This window comes from Stigmatopora nigra, chromosome 1, assembly GCF_051989575.1.
Source record: "Stigmatopora nigra isolate UIUO_SnigA chromosome 1, RoL_Snig_1.1, whole genome shotgun sequence".
NCBI classification, from domain to species: Eukaryota; Metazoa; Chordata; class Actinopteri; order Syngnathiformes; family Syngnathidae; genus Stigmatopora; species Stigmatopora nigra.
The window spans coordinates 897501-921839 of NC_135508.1; the positions used below are offsets into that span (position 1 = coordinate 897501).

The following is a 24339-nucleotide window of genomic DNA, read 5'->3' on the forward strand; positions in this document are numbered from 1 at the left end:
TCCTTCTCCTGGTTCCCTGTTTGGCCCACCCACTCCGACGGATCCGCCGCGGGTGGGAGAGGCGGAGCCACGTGCGTTTTCTCCTCCCCGGTGACGACCGCTCGGATAACGTCAGCCATGTTTAAAAGTGTTGCCCAAGGCGATGTGGGGGTGGAGCAAAGCTGAAAAAATTAAAAATTAATTAAAAGGAGTGAAAAACAATAAGGTGGCACAGTGGATATGTGGTTTGCACGTTTGGGCTCGCAGTCCCGAGGTCGAGGGTTCGATTCCAAGTTGGATTTTGCTTTATGTGGAGTTGGTGGGTTCAACTCGGGGCTCATGTGGGTTTTCTCGGGGTATTTTGGTGCCCGCCCACTTTAAAAAAACATGGATGCTAAGTCCTAATTTGTAGGATAAATTGTTCCTAGCTGTGCTGTGATTGGATGTTTGTTTTATTGTGCCTTGTAATTGGTTGGTCGCGAGTTCAGGATGTTTACATTTGGCTGAGATAAGATCCGTCACCCCCCGCGAGCCAAGCGGTTCAGAAAATGAATGAAAAGTGAAGAAAAAGATAAATGCAACAATAAATATGGGCATAAATACATCATGAAATAAAAGTTAAAGTGAATAGAAATACAAAAAATATGAAATTAAGTTAAAAAATAGATATACTTCATAAAAATCATGATTAATGATCGTATATTTCACTGTAAAAGTCAATGTTAGCTACATTGTATGCTAATTAGCTGTTAGCATCTACAGACCTAACCAAACCAACTAAGACCGCCCCCTTTTTTTGAATTACAACTTTATTCTTCACTAACTCACAATTTTAACAAAAATAATAAAGTACTTTTATTTTTTACATCGATATAGTTATTTCAGTTTTTTTTATATATTTTATTTTAACTTTATTTAAATTTTAAAAATTCCATTTTCATCATTATTTTTATTTTAAGATGTATTAACGTCCATATTTATTTATTAATAAAAAAAAATATTTTTTTACTTATGCCCCTCTTTGTTTTCACTTTAATTGATTTATTTTTAATTTTAGGAGCTTTGGTCCACCAGACTTTGTTTTCTAAATGAGTTTAGAAAAGTATAAATATTTTAGATTTTATAATTAATAATAAGATATGACACTGTAGATTGTTGATTCACTGTGCCTTCTTATTTATTTTTAACTGAAATATGTTGCTGAATCTGTGCCAAAATCATCTCTTTTTGAACATAGCTTTTATTTTTATGTAGTTTATTCATGTGCTGATTTTGTGTTTGTTAAATATTTTCGAATAAAGTCCTTTTTAATAAATACGTATTTGCAGCTGCTCAATATCGACATTCAACATTGCCGTTTTAGGTGTGTCTACGATGCCACCTTTTGGCCAAAAGAGCCTTGTTTATGGAGAATCTACAACTACTTCTACTACAACTACTACTACCACTACTACTACAACTACTACTACCACTACTACTACAACTACTACTACCACTACTACTACAACTACTACTACCACTACAACTACTACTACCACTACTACAACTACTACCACTACTACTACAACTACTACTACCACTACTACTACAACTACTACTACCACTACAACTACTACTACCACTACTACAACTACTACTACCACTACAACTACTACTACCACTACTACTACCACTACTACTACCACTACTACTACCACTGCTACTATTACTACTACAACTACTACTACCAGTACTACTACTACCATTACTACTACTACAACTACTACTACCACTACTACTACCAGTACTACTGCTACTACCACTACTACTACTACTACTCCCAGTACTACTGCTACTACCAGTACTACTACCACTACTACTACCAGTTCTATTACTACCACTACTACTACCAGTTCTATTACTACCAGTACTACTACCTGTACTACTACTACCAGTTCTATTACTACCAGTGCTACTACTACAAATACTACTACCTGTACTACTACTACCAGTTATATTACTACCAGTACTACTACTACAACAACTACTACCTGTACTACTACTTCCAGTTCTATTACTACCACTACTACTACCAGTTCTAATACTACCAGTACTACTACTACAACTACTACCTGTACAACTACTACCAGTTCTATTACTACCACTACTACTACCAGTTCTAATACTACCAGTACTACTACTACAACAACTACTACCTGTACTACTACTACTAATACAACTACAAGTACTACTACTTCTACTACTGGTACTACTACAATTACAAGTACTACTACTAATACTAATACCAGTACCAATACTTCTACTACTGGTACTACTAATACCAGTACTACTACTACTACTAATACCAGTACTACTACTTCTACTACTGGTACTACTACTATTACAAGTACTACGACTGCTACTTCTACTACTGGTACTACTACTATTACAAGTACTACGACTGCTACTTCTACTACTGGTACTACTACTATTACAAGTACTACAACTACTACCAATACTACTACTACTACCAGTACTACTACTTTATCTTACAACCCAGTCCACCTCACATACGAAACCAACTTCCAATCAGGCCCCCCCATCACAGCCGCGTCTTATCATATATAAAATCCGTCTGGCCATTGTCTCCGGCGACATCACCCTCATCCCTTCACCCTCGACCTACTCATGACCTATTCATTCCTTTTACCAAGCGCAGTCGTCAAGGGTTAAAATGGAAGATTCAATCAAAAGAATGCGTTCCCGCACGCTGCCCAGGCGTGCAGGTACAGCCATCGGCCACGCCCACTTCAAGTCGAAAGCAGGAAGCCACTACAAAAGCGCAGGTTTGAACGCCATTCAGGTGTCCTCCACTCTCTTTCTCATTCTCCGCGACCATGACGGTAAGTAGACGTCGACAGACGTCGCCGTAAAGCTTTTCGGTCCTTTCCCCCAACAACTGGCTCCTCCCCCTTTTCTACCCACCGCAGGAAGCCTTCGAGAAAGCGGCGGAGCATGTCAAAACGCTGACAACAAAACCCGAGTACGAAGAGGTCAACTTGTTGTACGGCTTCTACAAACAAGCCACGTTGGGGGACGTCAATGTCGGTGAGGACCGTTCAAAAACTTTCCCGTAGATTCGCCGAAAAAGTGGGCGTGTTCTCAAAAAAGAAGACAGACAGGTTGTCTGCCTGTCAAGATTGACAACAATGCTAATGCTGATATTGTGATTTGTATCTATCTATGTTAGGGGTGTCCAACTGATTTTTTTTTGCTTTGTCATCAATTTTTTTGGCTTTGTGATCAATTTTTTTGGATTTTGAATGAAATTGACTGCTATTTTTTTCATAGTTAAAACATTAGTAGAGACTTTCGCATAAGCTTTTTGGGAGACTTTTTATAGCAAAAAATATGTTAGATTTTTAATTTTTTTATTATTTTCCTCTTTATATTTTAAAATTATTTTTAAAAGACATTTTAGGAAACCCAAATGATTTTTTTAGATGAAAAAAAAGTTTTTTTTTATAGAAATGGGAAAAGATAAGTAAAATTTTTCACATGGCCTTTTTGGGGAGACTTTTTATAGCAAAAAAAAACTGTTGGATTTTTAAAGGTTTGATTATTTTTCTTTGACTTTTTGATTTTAAAATGTTTTGAAAAGATAAAAGGAAATCCAGATGATTTATTTTATTTTATAAAACATTTCCTGTTTTTTTTTAAATACAGGCTAAGACTTGCATATCACTTAAAATAAATAGATGTATATTTTTTATATAAACAAAAAAACAAATGCTAAATATTTTTTTTTTTTTTTTTTAAAATAGTTACTATTTCTTTTGTTCTGTTTTTCATTTGAAAGATAGAAAACAGAAAATAAATATTACAACCTATATATCTCTTTAAAATCTTTAAACATACATTTAATACATTTTTTTTCAAAACAACCGCAAAACTTATAAAATAAAAATAAAAAAATCTCACTTCCTGGTAATCTCTATCCATTTTCATATCCCTGTATCAGTGAACCAGAATTACCAGGAAGTGATGCATAAACGCCCACAAATAAACAGGAAGTGACATGTAAATGCCCAAAATAAACAGGAAGTGACCCAAAAATCAACAAAAAATCCTAAAATGCCCCCAAATGAACTTAAACCCAATTTATTTGTTGTATATTCCTGAATATTTAACAAAATAACGATAAATAACAAGTTTAAATGAGATTGACCCATTTTTTCCACCTACAGAACGTCCGGGGATTCTGAATTTGTTCGCGAGGCGAAAATGGGACGCGTGGAATGCCCAAAAAGGTACGTGTGTCCAATTTCCTCCGTGGCGGAGGGTCGGCGTGATGTTGACTGCCAGTTTTCCCTTCCGCCAGGTATGTCCAAAGACGAGGCCATGGCCGCTTACGTCCAATTGGTGGAGACGTTAAAAGCAAAATAAGCAATCCAAAATGTCAACCTTGCCATTTTCTACTACTTTTCTGTATCATATAAAACTAAAAAAAATGGATATTACCTTATTTTGAAAAAAAATGTTTACTAAAGTTGAGATTAAACCCCTACCCAATTCTTTGAAATGTCATTTTTTTAATAAATAAATTTGCTGTTCATCATTTGAACGATTGTTGACATGGTTAGCATTAGCTGATGACGTCAGCTAATGCTAACCGTATCAACAATTCAGTACACAGGCAGCCCTGGTTAATGTAATGTGTTGTTTTAGTAAGTGAAGATGTTAATTAGAACGCATTTTAAGCGCATTAATGTTCACTCGTTGAATAAAAGTAGTATTTAGTCAAATTTTATACATATTTTGAACTGAGAAACAGGCATGGGATGGCTCGGTGGTTGACTACTGCCATCTAGTGGACGTAAGCGAAAGCGCAGCCACCTGTTGTTTATTTAAAGCTATTCAGAGGGATTTTGAATGGATACATGTCAAAACGCGATATACGTCGCAGAAAATATTTTTTAAAAAAACTTTTAATCGGGAGTACACATGGACGCTATATACGTCTTCAAAATTGTTTTTTTCCACGTATTTTATTGAAATATTAACGGGTAAGAATCATACAGCTATTCATTTCTGAATAGCAGCAGCTGGATTTGATTACGTTTCCGGTACATTGAGCAACTTCCGGTACCAAGACAACAGCGATGAATGCGCTATTTACAATATTTGCTGATGGAGCTTCTCGCCGAAAGAGGCGGAAATTGCGTGGGAGGAATAGAAATAGAAAATAATAAATGAACGCCATCGTATAGATTTGAATCGGCCGGATGAATGTCGCTTAATGACGATCGTATGAGACGATGCAAACCTCGGTTAGGAAGGCAGTTGTCTATTTCAAAGTTTTATTCACTCACCCAACCGCTAGGGGGCTATGCCCGGCCTGACTTTGTAGGTAAGAGTCAAATATACTGATAGACGAACAAGAAGTATCCCAAAAGTCCTTAGTTTTAAGTTGTTTATTGGCATAATTTTAATTTGGATATGGGACCTTCCTTCTTTATTGTTCCAAACAAGGTTCCTCCAAGGAATAGCATTTTTAAAAATATGTATTTTATTTAATTTGTCTAATATCGAAGTGAGTATGAAGCAACGAAGCGTCGAAGAAAACCTGCTGTCAACGTCAAACATGACATCGTAAGTAATTTCAAGTTTCTTGTCTGGACTTTCAAAATAATAGCAATCATGTGCAATTGCTCAAATTAAACGGAAAACAAGAACTTCTGACAAGTATTTTTATTTACATATACTATTTTATGTAATTAAAATACATCGTGCATATTGCTAATAACACAAAAACATTTTAACGACCGTAAAACCTCTTATTTTGAAACTAAAACGTCGTTTTTCCGGATTCATTCGGAATCTCACGGCACTTTCACTTTCTTTTAGTTGCGTTGGTTCCCATGGAATTCAAAACCACCCCCTTAAAACATAACTGTTGCTATGGTCACAACAATGTTTGTCCAGTAGCCAAACTAAATACTATTTGAAAACGGCGTGCACATTTTTTCGTCTTTTGGACAACAAACCGTCGCATCTAATCTACGCAACATTTAAAAAACCGCTTGAGCGACACATGTTCACATATTAAATGGCTGGAACACGTCATAAAGACCGGCGTCGGGTTATGACGTAAACAACAAGTGACGACGCCGAATTAGGTCGATTTTAATAGAAGTTTCCAATTGGCTAAAGTTAGCTAGGCTACGTGTACGCTTGCTAGCCGCACATTTTTGGGAGAGAAGATGATAATTCTACGTTAAAAATGGCGCCAGTCCAACCGGAGAAGGGGTATAATGAAAGTTTATTTCGTTAACTTTGTTGTTTGTTAGCGCGGTGACTTATTGTGCGTTAATTTTGACGTCGTTTGACTTATTTTCTTCAGCCTTGCGGGGACTCGGAGTCTATGCTGTGCAGACGACATCCAAGACGGGTTGCTGGTCAATCCCTGGATACATTTTAAACAAAATAACTGAAACAGGTGAGTGAACCGCTACACTATCAGTGCGAAATGTTTTCATAAACGACAGATATAATTATTCCTGAAATAATTACTGAAACATGTGAGCTAACCACCACGCTATCAGTGCCAAATGTTTTCTTAAAGTAGCAATAACTATGTAAAAATATTCCCCAAATGGCTCCGATATCTCTATAAACATTTAAAAAGCATGTTTTTATTATTTATATTTTTGTAATTTCATTGGAAACCACGTTTTCCGTGGTTAAATCGAGATTTTTTTCATGTCAAAAGTCAAATTTTCAGCCCGTAAAATTTGTTTGTTTTTAAACGGATGCTCCGCCTACCACCCACGAAATCAGCCAATTACAAACAAGATAAGTTATTTAGGTTTTGTAAACAAAAACTGCAGAAAAAAAGCAAGAATATGACTTTGGTACATTTACCCACATTAGAAAAATGTGTACTTAAATGTAAATATTTATTTTTAAGTATTGTTTTAAAACGTATATTCAAAACAACATATAAAATATTTTTTTCCTTTTATATAAAAAGGGAAAAAAAAGAAAATTTCCCCCTTTTTTAAATAAACATTTTTTTTTAAATTATTATTTTTTTAAATCTATACTGCAGGACAATATTTGAGGTTCAAAAAGCGGCTTTTAATACATTTTAATATCTATAAATCTGATCTATCAGAAAAGCTATCAATTCATGAATGTAATAACCCTTTAACGACCACATTTAAAGGAAAACAAAACTTATTGCATTATGGAGAAATGATATGACTTAAAAAAAACACAAAAATGACCTTTGACCCCACAGGAGAATGTCCATCTCGGCCCCCACCAGCCCCCTGCCCCTGTCCCAGCTTGTGGACGAGGGACGAACCAGCGTACCCAACCATCTCCTGGAATCCAGTGCGTATTAACCGTGACTAAGACTCCATTACGGATTCGAAGACGACAGGTCGTCTTATATTCGGGTTAACACTCACTTTTCTCTCCAATCAGAAATCTATGTGAAAGAAAAAAGCAATGGCCGCATCCAAGTGGATCCTTCCGAACTTCACTTCAGTGGCTTCAAACTGGAAAAAGACTACGCGAAGACCGTGGTGAGAAAACACACACAACCAATCAGGCGTGTCAAACTCAGTTTAGTTCGCGGGTCATGTATTTTTGGCCCAAAAAGTTCTCTTACTGTATTTTCCCTATTGGTGGCTCAAATCCAGGGTTTGTTATGCCGTTTTATGCATTGAAGTCAAAATTAAACAGATAAACGCTAAACTAAATTAATTTTGACCTTTATGAAATTCAAGAATTTTTTTTATCTTGCCCAAAAGGTGAAAAAACTTTCTTGTGCCTGCCATTGCTCGCTCAGGGCTATACTGTTTTTCACCAGTAGATGTGGGCAAAGTAACATTTACCATTTGGTCATTTTCTGATTTGTAGTACGAAAACAACCATTACTGGATGAAAAAAATGATATAATATTTAGATTTTTTTCTTTTTAAATTGATTAAACGCCCTAAATAGTCAGTTTTTTATAGATCTAAAACAATGTTTATTTTAGTATTTTTTATATATATTTTTAGATTTTACAAAATTATTTTTGAACTAAAAACACAGAAAAAAAAAATAAAAAATGACAATTATTGATTTAAAAGGAGGGAAATCAGGAAATTTAATATATAGCTTTACTCTTTATTTCAATTTAATCCTAAAACAGAAAGTCGGCACTCATGATTTACTTTCCCGGGCCACAAAAAATGAAGGGGCAGGCCATATTTGGCCCCCGGGCCTCCACTTTGACACTTGTCCCATATGATATTGACCCTAACGTGCTTTTGATTCATACAGTATCTCTAAAATATGATTTTCCTTAAGAGTTTCCCTTCAAAGTAACACATTTATACTCCCTATTAAAACCATGAATATGAAGGTAAAAATTGTGAACCAAGGCGCGGCTTATACAAGAGAAATTATCAAATCCAACCATTTTAAGGCAAATTTAAGGGTGCGGCTTATATGCGAGTAAACACAGTAATGAATGCGCTACAAAGTGGGCGTCAGGTAGAAGAACCCTTGACACCCCCTGCTCTAATTGATCCCCATTTCTCAATGGCAAGTGGGATCAGGCCCCTCCCCCTGGCCCGCCTCCTTGTGACATCTGTGGTCTAGGACTGGAAATGAACCGCTTTCCTCCGCCCTTCAGAAACTCATCAACATCTCTTCGCGGGTGCTCAATATTCACATCATCCCCACCCAGAGCAAGCATTTCCGCACAAACTACGCCAAAAAAGTAGGTGGCCTCTCGCCAAAACGCGGGGCGCCAAGAGCTCCGCCTTGACCGAGACCGCCTCCCACTCGCCAGTGTCGTCTCATCCCGGGATTGGCCTACACGGTGAAGGTGAAATTCTGCCCCCACGATTGGTCCCGGGTCTCCGACTGCATTCGGGTGCACTGCGAGGTAAGCGTGTCGCACCCGTTTCTTGTTTTTGGCGCCCTCTCTTGTTTTAAATCTGCATTGACTTTCAGGACGACGAGAATCTTTTAATTCCTGTCCACGCTTACCCCGCCACCGCTCACGTGCATATCCCGACACGCGTGGATTTACCCGCCGCCCCGCTTGGTCAGAGGTGCGTGTTTTTGTGGGTGGAATCTGTCAAAATGCATAAAAGTGTAAACTTTAGCCGTGTAGACATTTTGCGCCCTTATTTTCACCATAAATAGACATGCCCCTGCAATGTACTTTATTTTTGGGGCTATAGGATAGTAGTTAAGATAATAGTTGGTTAGCAAGTTAGTTTATATACTTTCCTAGTTAGTGTAGCATGTTAATTTAGATAGTTTGTTTAGAAGTTAGGAAGTTACATATGTTAATTTAGCTAGTTAGTTTGGAAGTTAGTTAGTTTAGCATGTCAATTTATCAAGTTAGTTTAGAAGTTAGTTAGTTACCTAGTTAGTTTAGCATGTTAATTTAGCTAGTTTAGAAGTTAGTTAGTTTAGTTAGTTTAACATGTTAATTTAACTAGTTAGTTTAGAAATTAGTTAGTTATTTAGTTGGTTAGTCTAGCATGTTAATGTAACTAGTTAGTTTAGGAATTAGTTAGTTATTTAGTTGGTTAGTCTAGCATGTTAATGTAACTAGTTTGTTTAGAAATTAGTTAGTTTCCTAGTTGGTTAGTTTTGCATGTTATGTTAGCGAGTTAGTTTAGCATGTTAGGTTAGCGAGTTAGTTTAGCATGTTAGGTTAGCGAGTTAGTTTAGCATGTTAGGTTAGCGAGTTAGTTTAGCATGTTAGGTTAGCGAGTTAGTTTAGCATGTTAGGTTAGCGAGTTAGTTTAGCATGTTAGGTTAGCGAGTTAGTTTAGCATGTTAGGTTAGCGAGTTAGTTTAGCATGTTAGGTTAGCGAGTTAGTTTAGCATGTTAGGTTAGCGAGTTAGTTTAGCATGTTAGGTTAGCGAGATAGTTTAGAAGTTAATTACCTAATTGGTTAGTTTAGCACGTTAATTTAGGTAATTAGTTTAGAAGTCTGTTAGTAACAGTTGGCTAGTTAGTTGGTTGGCTGGGCAGTTAGTTAGCTAGCTAGTTGGTTAGTCGGTTACTAAGTCAGTTAGTTTGTCAATTAGTTTGTAAGTTAATTGGTCGGTTAGTTGGTCGGCTAGTCAGTTACGTTGACTTGTTAGTAACTTGGCTTTGTTAGTTACTCTGGTTCGTTAATTAGTTTAAACATATTTTATTTTTAAAAATTTCCAGCACGGATGCATTGCCCGCCTTTGAGGGCGCTAGCGCTTATTGTATTGCCATATCGCACAGCCCCACTTAGAAGGAATAACAAAGTCTTTAAAAAATGTTTTTTTCTTTCTATAGCATTAGCCACATTATTCCGCTCAGTTGTCGATCTCCCGCTGATTTGGAGTTTGAAGTGGAACTCATTGAACCGCATGAGGCCTTCTCCATCCACCCACTTACGGGTAAGAATAAATCACATTTTTTATCATCCTTCTCAGCACGGCGCTGAAAGGAAAAGTTTTCTCATTATATATTGAATTGAAGGTTTTTGTTGTTATACAAGTCTTAAGTTTTAATAAATAACAACAACTAACAAATAGACAAATAAACAATCAATAAGTAGTCAACAACTTAGTCAATGACAGAAATAAGTTGGACAAATAACAGCAAACAAACTGATAAATTATAAATAGTAAATTATCTATAAATAATATTAAGAAATTAATTATCAATCAATAATAAATAATCAATATGTAATAAAAAGAAGTCAACAACAGAAATAAGTTGGGAAGTGCACCAATAAGAACAAAAAAATTATAGATAAGTAATCAAAAAATGATAAGCAAATAATCAATAAATAATATGAATAAATAATCGATCAATTATAGTAATAAATTATCAATATGTAATAAATACGAAGTCAACTACAAAAATAAGTTGGCTAGGGCACCAATAAGAACTAAAAATGAATAGATAAGTAATCGAAAAATGATAAGTAAATAATTAATAAATAATAATAAATAATCAATACATCATAATAATAAATTATCAATATGTAATAAATAAGACAACAACAATAAAAAATAAGTTGGGAAGTGCATGAATAAGAACAAAAAATATAGATAAATAATCAAAAAATAATAAGTATGTAATCAATCCATAATATTAATAAATAATTATTACATTAAAATAATAAATTATCAATATGTAATAAATAGGAAGTCAACGAGAGAAATAGGTAGGGAAGTGCACAAATAAGAACAAAAAATATGGATAAATAATCGAAAAATAGTCATAAGTAAATAATCAATACATAATATTAATAAATAATTATTACATTAAGATAATAAATTATCGATATGTTATAAATAGGAAGTCAACAACAAAAATAAGTTGGGAAGTCGACAAATAAGAAAAAAAATGGCTACATTTTTAAAAATAGTCATAAGTAAATAATCAATACATAATATTAATAAATAATTATTACATTAAAATAATACATTATCGATATGTAATAAATAAGAAGTCAACGAAAAAAATAAGTTGGGAAGTGCACAAATAAGAAAAAAATGGCTAAATTATTGAAAAATAAGTAAATAATCAATAATTAGTAATAATAAATAAACAATCAATCAGGGATACATAAACAAATAAGTAGGCAACATAATAAATAAGTAGTAGTCACTTGAACCCTTCAAGTGGATTGGACGTCAACTCGCAATCACGGCAGAAGACCGAAAGCAGCCTTGCGATTGGACGTCAGCGAGTCAAGGTTATTATTTGTATTTTTCAATTTTTTTCAATTTTGATTTTCCAGGTGTGATCCCTGCCAACGGCCAATCGGCAGTCACCATCACTTTCCGACCCTGTCGCTTCGAAACCTGCCAGGCGACCGTTCGCCTATTGGTCTCCCAGTTCAACATTAAATCCTACCTCTGTACCGTCACCGGAAGCTCCACCCCCCTCCTTGCTTTCAGGTTACAATTTTTTTGTTTGTTTTTGTAACTTGGATTTTTTTCTTATCTTGGAACAAAAGGTTGACATATATATTTATTTATTGATTTATTTTATCTTCTGCCAATAGGGATCTTGCTAATCAGGACACGCCTCCTAAAGGTAAAGGATCTTTACCAGCCATTCAAGGCCAGAGTCCAATCAAACCAAAGTCCGGCAAAGATGTCGTAAAACCTAAGGTAATTAACCGTATTTACTTGCATATAAGCCCCCCTTAAAATTGCCTTAAATTTGTAGTATTTCTGAGATACTGTATGTAGTAGTGACATCAATTATAACAAATATGGTTAGCTAAAAATTGAATAATTTGTGTTTAAATGATCAAATGTGGTCTTTGACATTCATTTTGGATCGTATCAAAGCAACGATTTAGATTTTTCTTATATAATCCTTATAAATCATGATTTGTGGATGGATGGATGGATATGTTAATTTTCTCACGCTACGTTTGTCCGAACCGTTTATCGTAGAGAGTTGAATTTTTTTACGGTGACCAGAAACGGCTGTCAGATACTAATAGACAAATTACTGAATTTTGTCATCTTTTTTAAGTATGTATAATCATGTTTTAATATTATAAATTGCATTCGATTGGGGAGTTTGTTAGGATACAATAACACTATATTTGACACTAATTTAACTTTCAAATGACACGTTGTGCATTGTGATTGGCAAAAAATTATAATTCAGGAATATTTTTTCAGATAGTTTGTTAATTCTATTTAAAAATAAATATTATTGAAATATTATTTGAATGGGTGGTTTATTAGGATATAATATTACTATATTTGACACTAAACTAATTTTCCAATGACGTCTTATCCATTGTGACTGGATAAAATATATATATTTTTTAATAATATAATTTGTATGTTTTATAAAAAATATATATATTGCATTTGAATGGGTTGGTTGTTTATTAGAATATAATATCAGTACATTACATTAATTTAATTGGCTTTTTTGGGGACAATCACATCACGTATTTTCAATGACTTATCAGACGATATATCGCCTACTCTAAATTATTTTGGTCTTCTACTTTCATCTTTTTTTTTGTAGGGTGCCTTGCAAGGTCCACGTGGGAGCAAGGCAGGACCGAGGCTCCTGGTAGATGCCGCCACCCACGCGGGAGTGGCCAAGATGCTGCAAAAAGACAGCAGCAAACTTGGTGCTGAAAACCTCAGCGAAAGTACGTGGTGCATCCCATTTAGGATAACTTCCCCTCTTCATTGACTGGCTGTGTTCCAATTAGTTTTTTTGTATGCTTGTCAGGTCTGAAGAACAGGCAGAAGAAAGAGGCTCTTTTCCTCAAGAAGGTTCAGCTAAATGTTAAAGAAGAGCAAATCAATCGCTTGAAATTGTAAGTTTTACCCCATCCGGATCTTTTTGAGTTAAAGTAATACCTTGACATACGAGTGCCCCGACATGTGGGATTTGAGATACGAGTAAAAGTCGGAGCAAGTATTTACCTTGAGATATAAGTAAAATTTCAAGCAAATGTTTACCTGAAGATACTTCATTACTTTATTTACCTTGGGATGCGAGTAAAAATCCGAGCAAATGTTTGCCTTGAGATACTAGTAACCTTTATTTAACTTGGGATATGAGTAAAATTCCAAGCAAATGTTTACTTGAAGATACTTCATTACTTTATTTACCTTGGGATACTAGTAAAAGTCCGAGCAAATGTTTACCTTGAGATACGGGTAAAATTTCGATCAAATGTTTGCCTTGTGATGCGAGTAAAACTCTGAGCAAATGTTTACCTTGACATACTAGTAACCTTTATTTAACTTGGGATATGGGTAAAATTCCGAGCAAGTATTTACCTTGAAATAGGGGTAAAATTTATTTACTTTGGTATACGAGTAAAATTTTGAGCAAATGTTTACCTTGAGATACGAGTAAAATTCTGAGCAAATGTTTACCTTGAGATACAAATAATATTCAGAGAAAATGATTACCTTGATATACGAGTAAAATTCTGAGCAAATGTTTACCTTGAGATCCGAGTAAAATACCGAGCAAATGTTTACCTTGAGATAGGGGTAAAATTCTGATCAAGTTTTTACATTTAGATAAGAGTAAAATTCTGAGCAAATATTTACCTTGAGATACGAGTAAAATTCCGAGCAAGTATTTACCTTGAGATACAAGTAAAATTCCAAGCAAATATTTACCTTGATATATGAGTACAATTCCAAGCAAATGTTCACCTTGGGATACAAGTAAAATCCCGAGCAAATATTTACCTTGAGATACCAGTTAAATTCTTGATTTACCTTGAGATCCGAGTAAAATTCCCAGCAAATGTTTACCTTGATATACGGGTAAAATTATAAGCAAATATTTACCTTGAGATACGAGTATTATTCCACGCAAATATTAACCTTGAGATACGAGTAAGCATCCTGTTTCCCTTTCCAGACAAGTCCATTTGGGTAAAGACCCAGTGTCACATTCCACCAGGAACCAAGTATTGGAGGACAGACTGGTTTCGTTACAACAGTACGAGGTAACCTTTCACCTTTCCATTTTTTAATCCATTTTTTCTGTGTTTTTAGTTCAAAAAATTATTTTGTAAAATCTAAAAATATATTTTAAAAAAATCTAAAATTTACATTATTTTAGATCTATAAAAAACGTGTATTCAGTACTTTTGATCCAGGTCTTTTAATCTATTTCTTAAAAAAAAAAAATCTAAATATTTGATCTAAAATGACTGATTCCAGGTCAGTAAGGGGGACGTAAGACGAGAGGAAGACTTCAGCAGCGGACCCCCAAAACTTTACTCCATCCGACTAATCTCCGACGCGGGGCAGGTAAACAAACGTCTTTCCCCCAATCGACGTCCTCCTTCGATTCTGTCCGTTTGGATCCGAGCAACTACTTAAGACCCACGTATGGATCCTCTAGGTCCCCAAGGGAGCCCCGTGCTTCCAGTTTCACCCCAACTTTCAGTGGGCGCTCAAACAGAGGGCCCTCAAACTCTTCCAGCAGTCGGCACGCAAGGTACACACTTTTTTCTTCCATAGCATCTTCTTTGTCTACTGAATGTTGAACTGTAACTAGCGTTCATGTCGCAACAGCGCCCCTCTCGTTTTTTTGGCGTAATTGCAGTTTAAACTTTTTTACTATTAGCACATTTCCCTCATTTTTAAGACTCAAGTTTGAAAAAAAAGAGACTAAGAATACTGTCATGCCTCTACTTACACAGGCCTCTAGGTCACAGGTGTCAAAGTGGCGGTTGGGGGCCCAAATGTGGCCCGCTGCATCATTTTGTGCGGCCCAGGAAAGTAAATGATGAGTGCTGACTTTCTGTTTTAGGATTGAATAAAAATGATAAATATAGATGTATATTACATTTCCTGATTTTCCCCCTTTTAAATCAATAATTGTATTTTTTTAATCAATTTTTTCTCTGTTTTTAGTTAAAAAATAATTTTGTAAAGTCTAAAAATATATTAAAAAAGCTAAAATACACATTGTTTTAGATCAATAAAAAACTGAATATTCAGGCATTTTAATCAATTTATAAAAAAAATCTAAATATGATGTTAAATTTCCTGATTTTCCGCCTTTTAAATCAATACTTATTTTTTTAATCATTATTTTCAGTTTTTAGTTAAAAAATCATTTTGTAAAATCTAAAAATATATTTTAAAAAAGCTAAAATAAACATTGTTTTAAATCTACAAAAAACTGAATATTCAGGGATTTTGGTGCAACCAATGAGAGAATTTACATATAAAGTACACCTCTACTTACTAAATTTTCAAGTTATGAAGAGTCTTGGAACCAATTAATTTTGTAAATTGAGATACGACTGTATATTGTCGATAAAAATTATTTGATGATAATTAATGTGTTCTGGCCCAGGGTTAAAATAAGCACACACATGTCCTTCCTTCTGCTTCCCGACAGGTCGTGATGCAATGTCGCATGAAGCGGATCCTGGCCCTGTGGAGAAATCTACCGGACACGGCGGCGGGCTTGCTCTCAGCCGATAAAGGTAAGTCATGTGTTAAAGTGGCGGTCCGGGGGCCAAATCTGGCCCGCCGCATCATTTTGTGTGGCCCGGGAAAGTCAATGATGAGTGCCGACTTTCTTTTTTAGGATCAAATTAAAATGAAGAGTAGAAATGTATATTACATTTCCTGATTTTCCCCCTTTTAAATCAATATTGTCATTTTTTAATCAATTTTTTTCTGTTTTTTTAGTTCAAAAATCAGTTTGTAAAATCTAAAAATATATTAAAAAAGCTCAAATAAACATTGTTTTAGATCTATAAAAAAATTGAATATTAAGGGCTTTTAATCCAGTTCATTTAATCCATAATTGTATTTTTCATCATTTTTTTCTGTGGTTTTAGTTCAAAAATCCTTTTGTAACATCTAAGAATATGTAAAAAAAAATCTAAAATGAACATTGTTTTAGATCTATGAAAAATGGCATATTTAGACCTTTCAATCCAGTTTTTGTAATCCTTAATTATAATTTTTTAATCACATTTTTCAGTTTTTAGTTCAAAAAACATTTTGTAAAATCTAAAAATATATTAAAAAAATCTAAAATAAACATTGTTTTAGATCTATAAAAAACTCAATATTCAGGGTTTTAAATCCAGTTCTTTTAATCCATAATTGTAATTTTTAAATCAATTTCTTCTGTTTTTAGTTCAAAAATCAATTCGTAAAATCTAAAAAACAATTTTAAAAAAAGATAAAATAAACAATGATTTAGATCTATAAAAAATTGAATAGTCAGGGCTTTTAATCCAGTTCGTTTAATCCATACTTGTAAATTTTTAATCATTTTTTTTCAGTTTTTAGTTCAAAAATAAATTTGTAAAATCTAAAAATATATTAAAAAAAATCTAAAATAACTCTCCTACATAATTGGGACATTTAACCCATTTTCAAGGGTTTAGTTGGTAGCTGTGTGAGCACCATGGAACTAATGAGAGAATTTACATATAAAGTACACTTCTCCTTACTAAAATTTCGCAGTGGAAAAGGAGGAGGCGTGCGTCATGAAGATCTCCCCGGACAGGATCTTTCCATCCTCCTTCCCGCTTTTCATGGACGAAGCCGATCCCTTGGTTAGTACTCCAGAAAACAATTAATATCAGTCAAAAAAAATATGACTGAATTGAGGGTGCAGCTTATATGCGCATAAATTACATTTGAAGTCATTTAAAGTGAACTACGACCACCCGGCTCCCTTTACTGATCTGATTTTAGTATTAAAAGTAAAGATGAGACAAGTATAATTTGCTTTGCTGTCATTTCTGAAAACAAAAATGTTTTTTATTGAATTGATTTTATCAATTTTTTGATTTTAATGATTTGCCAGGCGCTTGATTTTTTGGCACTACCCGTGGATGCTGTCGACGTGAGGGTGACGACACACGTTCCTACCTTTAAACTCCAAGTAGGTACTAAAGTGTAAAAGTGGGGGGCGGGGCCATGTTTTATGCCGCTTATGAAAATTAATAATCTTTAATATTTTTAATTTTTGGTCAAAAAATCGTAAATATATCCACCTTTTGTAAACGAGAAAATGTAATGCTTATTTTTTTAGTAATTTAGTTAAAAACTCTATTTTTCAATATCTATAAATATAAATGAATTAAACTGAATATACATTTTTTTCTACTTTCAATTTGATATACAAAAATATTAGAAAAAAAATAAAATCAAATAAATAAATTTTTGATCTAAAAATCAAAAGATCTAGCTTGTCCTAAACAATTATTATTTATACATAATTTAGAAATCTGAAGTTCAGAAAAAAGTAGAATGTATTTATTTAAATGATATGTTAAAATACATCATTTATTTATTTAAAAAATATTAAAATACATTTATTCAAAAATAGAATACATTTTATTTATTGAAAAGATTACATTATAATTCATTATTCATTTAAAAAATATTTACTTTAAAAATATTAAAATACATTATTTATTTGAAAATATGTACATAAACTATTTATTTATTTAAGCAAATATTAAAACATTATGAATTCATTTAAAAAATATTTAAATAAATAAAAAGGCATTTTTCAGTGGCGCAGGGCATATTTTACAGGATGATTTTTCACCATTATTTTCATTTTAAGACATTAATAAATTATTTACTTATCATTTTCTCTCATTTTTGTGTGTTTCTCACATCCTTCTTACAAAATTGCTACATTTTGACCCATTAAGGGTTTCGGACCATGGAACAAATGAGAGAATTTACATATAAAGTACACTTCTGCTTACAAAAGTTTCATTTTACGAAACAACCTCTGGAAGCATTTAATTTAGAGATACCTCTACTTACAAACATGCACTCAGTGGTACCTCTACTTACAAACGTTATATAGTTGCCTACATTGAAAGGAAAAATAACCGTGACACACACACACACGACATGGCGACCAATCTTTTTGGTCTTCTCTTGTTTAGGTCCCTCAGTACTACAAGCTAATGGGCTACCAGCCGATGTCAGCCTGGGACGCCTTCAACGCCTTCATCCCCACCACCTTAGCCCGACCACTTCGCACCGGAGACGCAGTCAAGTGGCGACACGTGGCGGTCCACCGGCATCGAACCCGCGGCCGACATTGACCCCGAAATATTTTTTTTTTTAGGAAGATGGTTTCATCTCGCCGACGCCGGGAGAGGAAGACGAGCACGATGCCAGTGATCTCAACTTCACTTTGCCCAGCGCTCTTCTCAAACCCATTCCGGCTCACCCGCTCAGAATCTTCGTAAGGATCTTTTTTTTCTTCTAAAATGTGGATTATATGTGGAGATATAATTCAGGGGGTGGGGCTCATTTCAAAAGTAAACCAACACATTTTTTTTCATTGAGGGGTTTTGTAAAGTGAATAATTTGGAGGTGGGGATGTTTGTAAGTAGAGGTGCCAATAAGTGGGGACTTTTGTAAGTAGAGGTACTAGTATGTGTGTATATACAGTAATCCCTTGGGTTAGGGGTTAGGGTTATGGCTAGGTTTAGGGTGTGTTTAAATACAAAATGGTTAGGATTAGGTTAGGGTAAGGGTTAGGGTGTGTTTAAATACAAAATGGTTAGGGTTGGGGCTATGGTTAGAGTTAGGGTTAGAGTTAGTGGTAGGGTTAGGGGGTTAGGGTTACTGTTAGGGTTGGGGCTAGGGTTAGGGTGTGTTTAAATACAAAATGGTTAGGGTTGGGGTTAGGGTTAGGGTTACTGTTTGGGTTAGGGTTACTGTTTGGGTTAGGGTTACTGTTAGGGTTAGGGTTACTGTTAGGGTTAGGGTGTGTTTAATTACAAAATGGTTAGGGTTAGGGTGTGTTTAAATACAAAATGGTTAGGGTTAGGGTTATGGCTAGGGTTAGGGTGTGTTTAAATACAAAATTGTTAGGGTTATGGCTAGGGTTAGGGATAGGGTGTGTTTAAATACAAAATGGTTAGGGTTAGGGTTATGGCTAGGGTTTGGGTTAGGGTTTGTTAAGGGTTATGGTGTGTTTAAATACAAAATGGTTCGGGTTTGGGTCAGGGTTACGGCTAGGGTTAGGGTTATGGCTAGGGTTAGGGATAGGGTGTGTTTAAATACAAAATGGTTAGGGTTTGGGTCAGGGTTATGGCTAGGGTTAGGGATAGGGTGTGATTAAATACAAAATGGCTAGGGTTAGGGTTACTGCTAAGGTTAGGGTTGTGGCTAAGGTAAAGGTGTGTTTAAATACAAAGTGGTTAGGGTTATGGCTAGGGTTAGGGTGTGTTTAAATAGAAAATGGTTAGGGTTTGGGTTAGGTACATTTGACAATCATAACCCTAACGGCGACCAAAAGACTCGCAACCAACGGGGACCAAAGAGTGGTGACCAAAAGACTGACGAGCAAAAGTCCGGGCACCTAAATATATATATATATATAGGTTGTCTTGATATGGTTATCGCTGTGATATTTTATATATTTCCACTTTTTGATCATTGTACTTGTTTCTGTATAGGTGCAAAAATATGTAAAATGGAAGTAATAATATTGATATTTTAAGGATTACTGTATATACATACATGGATACATACATATAAACATACTTACATATATACAAATACATATATATAAATAGTTTCCGTGTACTTTTTTAAATGTCTTTTCTCATGTGCCTTAGAATCCTTCTCCGGGCCTTCAGGCCTATAAACCAAGTCCCAAATACCTGGAGAGCGACGTGGACTTTCACCTGTGCCCGATGCCTCGGTAAATATTTCCTTACCCGAACTTCCACAGTGAATCGACCCGCGTATTCACAATGTCATCTTTGAAGGTATTCCACCCCCGAGAGTCACGTAGGCGGGATGGAGTCCCAAAGCTTCCAAACGCAGATTCTGGATCCCAAGGTAATCTCATTACATTTTTTACCAGTGGTGTCCAAGTCATTTTGGTCAAAATTTATATATATATTTTTTGATGGGCTAATAAAAAAACTAGTAATAATACTACTACTAATATAAAGGAGTACCGTATTTTTAGGACTATAAGGCGCACCGCATTATAAGGCGCACCCTCAATGAATGACATTTTTTTCCATATATAAGGCGCACTGTATTATAAGGCGCACCGTCTATTTTGGAGAAAATTGAAGACTTAAATGCGCCTTATAGTGGTGAAAATACGGTAATTGCTATTGACTTCCAGGTATGAAGCACGCAGTCACTACTTTACAGTCACCTCTAGAGCCAGCCATTGTTGATGTTTTGGATTTTTTGGTATAAAATCTTGCAGTGGGGGAGGAGCTATATGATGGAAGATTTTGTTAACTAAGATGGCTGATCTGCATATTTAACAGTATTGAGTATTCACTTCAGGCGTTTGTGTTTTTTTTAATATCCGACACTGGTGGTTTTTCCTTTTTGGTTTTATGTTTTTTTTCCATATATAAGGCGCACTGGATTATAAGGCGCACTGTCTATTTTGGAGAAAATTTAAGACTTTTAAGTGCGCCTTATAGTCTTGAAAATACGGTTATATATATATATATATATATATATATATATATATATATATATATATATATATATATATATATATATATATATATATATATATATATATATATATATATATATATATATATATATATATATATATATATATATATATATATATATATATATATATATATATATATATATATATATATATATATATCTGTTTGAATTTTAACATGAAACTTGATTTACAGTAATCCCTCGTTTATCACAAATTCACTATTTTTATTTTCCGCTATTAATTATACAAAAATTATTATTTTAAAATTAATTAAAAGTTGAAACTGATAAGCGGAAGCCATTTTTGTCACTTTACGTTTGAGGTCATTAGCATACTTTGACAGTCATATCTGCTTTGTTTTTTTATGTTATTCATTCATTTAATGAATTTTTAATCTTCTCCATCTGAAATTACTAAATTAAATTGAAGTTTGTTTTTTTTTTTGTTTCAGGGAGCCATTGCAGGCTTGAAGACATGGGACAATTTCGACCTGGTGATCGCCACATGTGTCTCCAGACAAGCCGCTCAGAGTAGCAACATCCTGCACGGGTAGGTCGCCGCCCTCCACGCTTATCAACGTCCAATCATGGGAGTCTTTTCATCCTTCTACTGTGGGCTGCTGGAAAATCTTTTTGAAAAATACATTTTAAGTGGTTAGTTTGTTGGTCTCGCAGTTCTAGGGTCGAGGGTTCGATCCCAGGTGGGTGTTCACTGTGTGGAGTTTGCTAGTTCCACCTGGGATTGTGTGGGTTTACTCCGGGTACTTTCTTTGTAGGAAAGATGGTAGGCAGAGTTGGGTTCTGAGATGTTTCAACTGGAAGGAAAATAGGGAGCAATAATGTTACTTGGTCAATTTCAAAATAAAATAACGTATATAGAAATGCTTTTACATTAAGAGGTATTTCATCACCTCAATACTGCGTAGCTAGTGGTGTCAGTAAGTAGAGGTATCTGAAGTAGAGGTATCTCCAAGCAGAGGTATATGTAAAAAGAAGTACTTACGAGTAGAGGCATCCGTAAGTAGAGGCATTTGTAAATAAAAGTATTTGTAAGTAGCAGCACCCATAAGCAATGGTAATGGCAAGTAGAGGTATTTTTAAGTAGAGGTATTTTTAAGTAGAGGTATTTTTAAGTAGAGGTATTTTTAAGTAGAGGTATTTTTAAGTAGAGGCATTTTAGAAAGTATTTGTAAGTCGAAGTATTTGTAAGTAGAGGTATTTGGTATTTGTAGGTAACAGAATTTGTAGGTAACAGAATTTGTACGTAGCAGTAGTTGTTAGTAGAGGTAGTTGTCTGTAGAGGTATTTGTTAGTAGATGCATTCGTTAGTAGAGGCAGGACTGTAATAGCAAAATAAAATACCTGAACGGAAAGCCACTCCCCCGCCGACTGTCCTCCGATAACGTCTGCCGTCCTTCCTTCCCTCCAGTTCCTCCGACTACAACAAGGAAATCCTTCCCGTCACGTCGCCCGCCGCCTTCACACAGCCTCCGTCGTATCTCGCGGGATGCACGGACAAAAGGTAGCCATTTTTTTCGTCAAAACGCCATGCCGGATCTCCAACGACCCATCTTTTGTCTGCACATAGGTACGACGTGGTGTTATTAACCCCTGAGATGATCAAGAAAGAATTCATGTCTGGTTTCCAATGACAGGCAGGTACTTATAAATATTATATCAAATAAAAATGGACATGAATATCAAGTTTTTCTTTATCTTTTCTTGCAGACTTTTTGGTGCTGTTCTTTCCCAACCTGGCAGAATGAGGAAGTGCTTCACCTCGAGGCAGGTCCAATCACGCTCTTCCACTTCGGCGACGCCCACTTGGACTATGTCAAAAACTGCCTGGGACAGTTCTACATTGGTACCTCTACTTACGAAATTCATTGCTTTCAGAGATTTCGTAACCTGGACAAAAAGACACCCAATAGGAGTTAAGCTAGGGAGGTTGTAGGGCAGAATGCAATGCTATGGAGGCTATTTCAAAATAAAATAACGGAAGATGAGGGATTTATTGACGTTTTGGGGGATTTTGTAAGTTGGATCCTTTTGTATGCAGTAGTTTGTAAGTAGAGGTACCGAATTTGTAAGTAGATACCAAATTTGTAAGTAAATACCGAATTTGTAAGTAGATACCGAATTTGTAAATAGATACCAAATTTGTAAGTAAATACCGAATTTGTAAATAGAGCTACCAAATTTTTAAGTAGAGGTACCAAATTTCGTAAGTAGACGTCTCGAATTGTAAGTAGAGCTACCGAATTTGTAAGTAGAGGTACCAAATTTTGTAAGTAGACGTACCGAATTTGTAAGTCAAGCTACCGAATTTGTAAGTAGAGGTACCAAATTTTGTAAGTAGACGTACCAAATTTGGAAGTAAAGCTACCAAATTTGTAAGTAGATGTACCAAATTTGTAAGTAGAGGTACCAAATTTTGTAAGTAGAGGTACCAAATTTTGTAAGTAGAGGTACCAAACTTTGTAAGTAGAGGTACCAAATTTTGTAAGTAGAGGTACCAAATTTTGTAAGTAGAGGTACCAAACTTTGTAAGTAGAGGTACCACACTTTGTAAGTAGAGGGAGCATATTTTGTAAGTAGAGGTAAAGAGTTTGCAAGTAGAGGTATCAAATTCGTAAGTAGAGGTACCAAAATTAATTCCTACCAGAACCTATTTCGTAACCTGGAGAAAAGACAGCCAATGGGAGTCCAGCCAGGTAGATTGTCAAGGGTGAGACAAGTAGTGTATTGATGTTTTGGGGGAATTTGTAGTAAAAAAAAAAGTTTAAAAAAATGATTAAGGATTTTATTTGTAAAAAGACAATTTATAGTAACTTTTTCTGTAAAGAAAATAGATCGTGGTGTTTTTTTTGTTAAAAATGACCATGTATAGTAAGTCTTTTTCGTAAAAATTACCATCTTTAAGAAGGCGTATTTTCATAAAAATAAAGAACCATGTATAGTAAGGTGCTTTTTCAACAAAATAATGACCAATGTATTGATGTTTTGGGGAAATTTGTAAGTTGGATCTTTTTCATTCATAGTCGGAGATAAGACGCCAATGTCAAGCTATCTGCATTTTTCTATTTTTTATCTCACTTGTGCATCTTTTAATAAAAACCCTTCCTAGGGGAGCATCTACATCTATTTGCAGTTTTTTTGCTTTGAAACCCCGCCCCCTTTGCTTTTTAAAAGGCGGAGGATAACCTGGAAATATTCGTTTGATAACAGCAGCATATTGTAAGCGTTTTTTTGTAAAAAAGAAAAAAAAAGACCATGTATAGTAAGGCTTTTTCATAGAAAACAACAGTATAGTAAAGCTTTTATCTTAAAAGACGACATAGTATAGTA

General features: G+C 34.8%; 3 protein-coding genes across 3 annotated transcripts in view; all 3 read left to right on the forward strand.

Annotated features, from left to right (window-relative positions):
• The window catches only part of LOC144206329 (metalloreductase STEAP3-like), a 7374-nt gene extending 6846 nt beyond the window's left edge, over positions 1–528 (forward strand). The window contains exon 6 of the mRNA XM_077731262.1: positions 1–528. This exon is cut by the window's left edge and continues 154 nt beyond it. Within this exon, the coding sequence (XP_077587388.1) occupies positions 1–125 (125 nt within the window). The 3' untranslated portion in view covers positions 126–528.
• Positions 529–2712: 2184 nt separating this feature from the next.
• On the forward strand, positions 2713–4514 carry LOC144200873 (acyl-CoA-binding protein-like). The gene is made up of 4 exons (XM_077723244.1): positions 2713–2861; positions 2949–3066; positions 4206–4268; positions 4340–4514. The coding sequence occupies exons 1-4, from the start codon at positions 2856–2858 to the stop codon at positions 4402–4404; spliced, it is 252 nt and encodes an 83-aa protein (XP_077579370.1). The 5' UTR covers positions 2713–2855; the 3' UTR covers positions 4405–4514.
• Positions 4515–5891: 1377 nt separating this feature from the next.
• LOC144206476 (cilia- and flagella-associated protein 221-like) lies at positions 5892–24131 on the forward strand. The gene is made up of 26 exons (XM_077731481.1): positions 5892–6267; positions 6362–6457; positions 7262–7356; positions 7450–7550; positions 8651–8737; positions 8810–8905; positions 8974–9074; positions 10310–10413; positions 11769–11928; positions 12036–12144; positions 13028–13157; positions 13241–13328; positions 14396–14483; positions 14701–14790; positions 14885–14980; positions 15893–15980; positions 16978–17069; positions 17324–17401; positions 18426–18533; positions 18611–18730; positions 20115–20200; positions 20268–20340; positions 21444–21541; positions 22421–22513; positions 22580–22650; positions 22720–24131. The coding sequence occupies exons 3-25, from the start codon at positions 7266–7268 to the stop codon at positions 22641–22643; spliced, it is 2241 nt and encodes a 746-aa protein (XP_077587607.1). The 5' UTR covers positions 5892–6267; positions 6362–6457; positions 7262–7265; the 3' UTR covers positions 22644–22650; positions 22720–24131.
• The last annotated feature ends 208 nt before the right edge of the window (positions 24132–24339 follow it).

What these genes read in the sequence shown, in the direction of transcription:
- LOC144200873 (XM_077723244.1), top strand. An exon ending in GTTGGGGGACGTCAATGTCG is followed by an intron (nt 3,067 to 4,205) that starts GTGAGGACCGTT and finishes TTCCACCTACAG; the next exon opens with AACGTCCGGGGATTCTGAAT. An exon ending in CGCGTGGAATGCCCAAAAAG is followed by an intron (nt 4,269 to 4,339) that starts GTACGTGTGTCC and finishes CCCTTCCGCCAG; the next exon opens with GTATGTCCAAAGACGAGGCC.
- LOC144206476 (XM_077731481.1), top strand. Translation starts at nt 7,266, where the DNA reads ATGTCCATCTCGGCCCCCACCAGCCCCCTGCCCCTGTCCCAGCTTGTG. An exon ending in GCATTCGGGTGCACTGCGAG is followed by an intron (nt 8,906 to 8,973) that starts GTAAGCGTGTCG and finishes ATTGACTTTCAG; the next exon opens with GACGACGAGAATCTTTTAAT. An exon ending in CAAATCAATCGCTTGAAATT is followed by an intron (nt 13,329 to 14,395) that starts GTAAGTTTTACC and finishes TTCCCTTTCCAG; the next exon opens with ACAAGTCCATTTGGGTAAAG.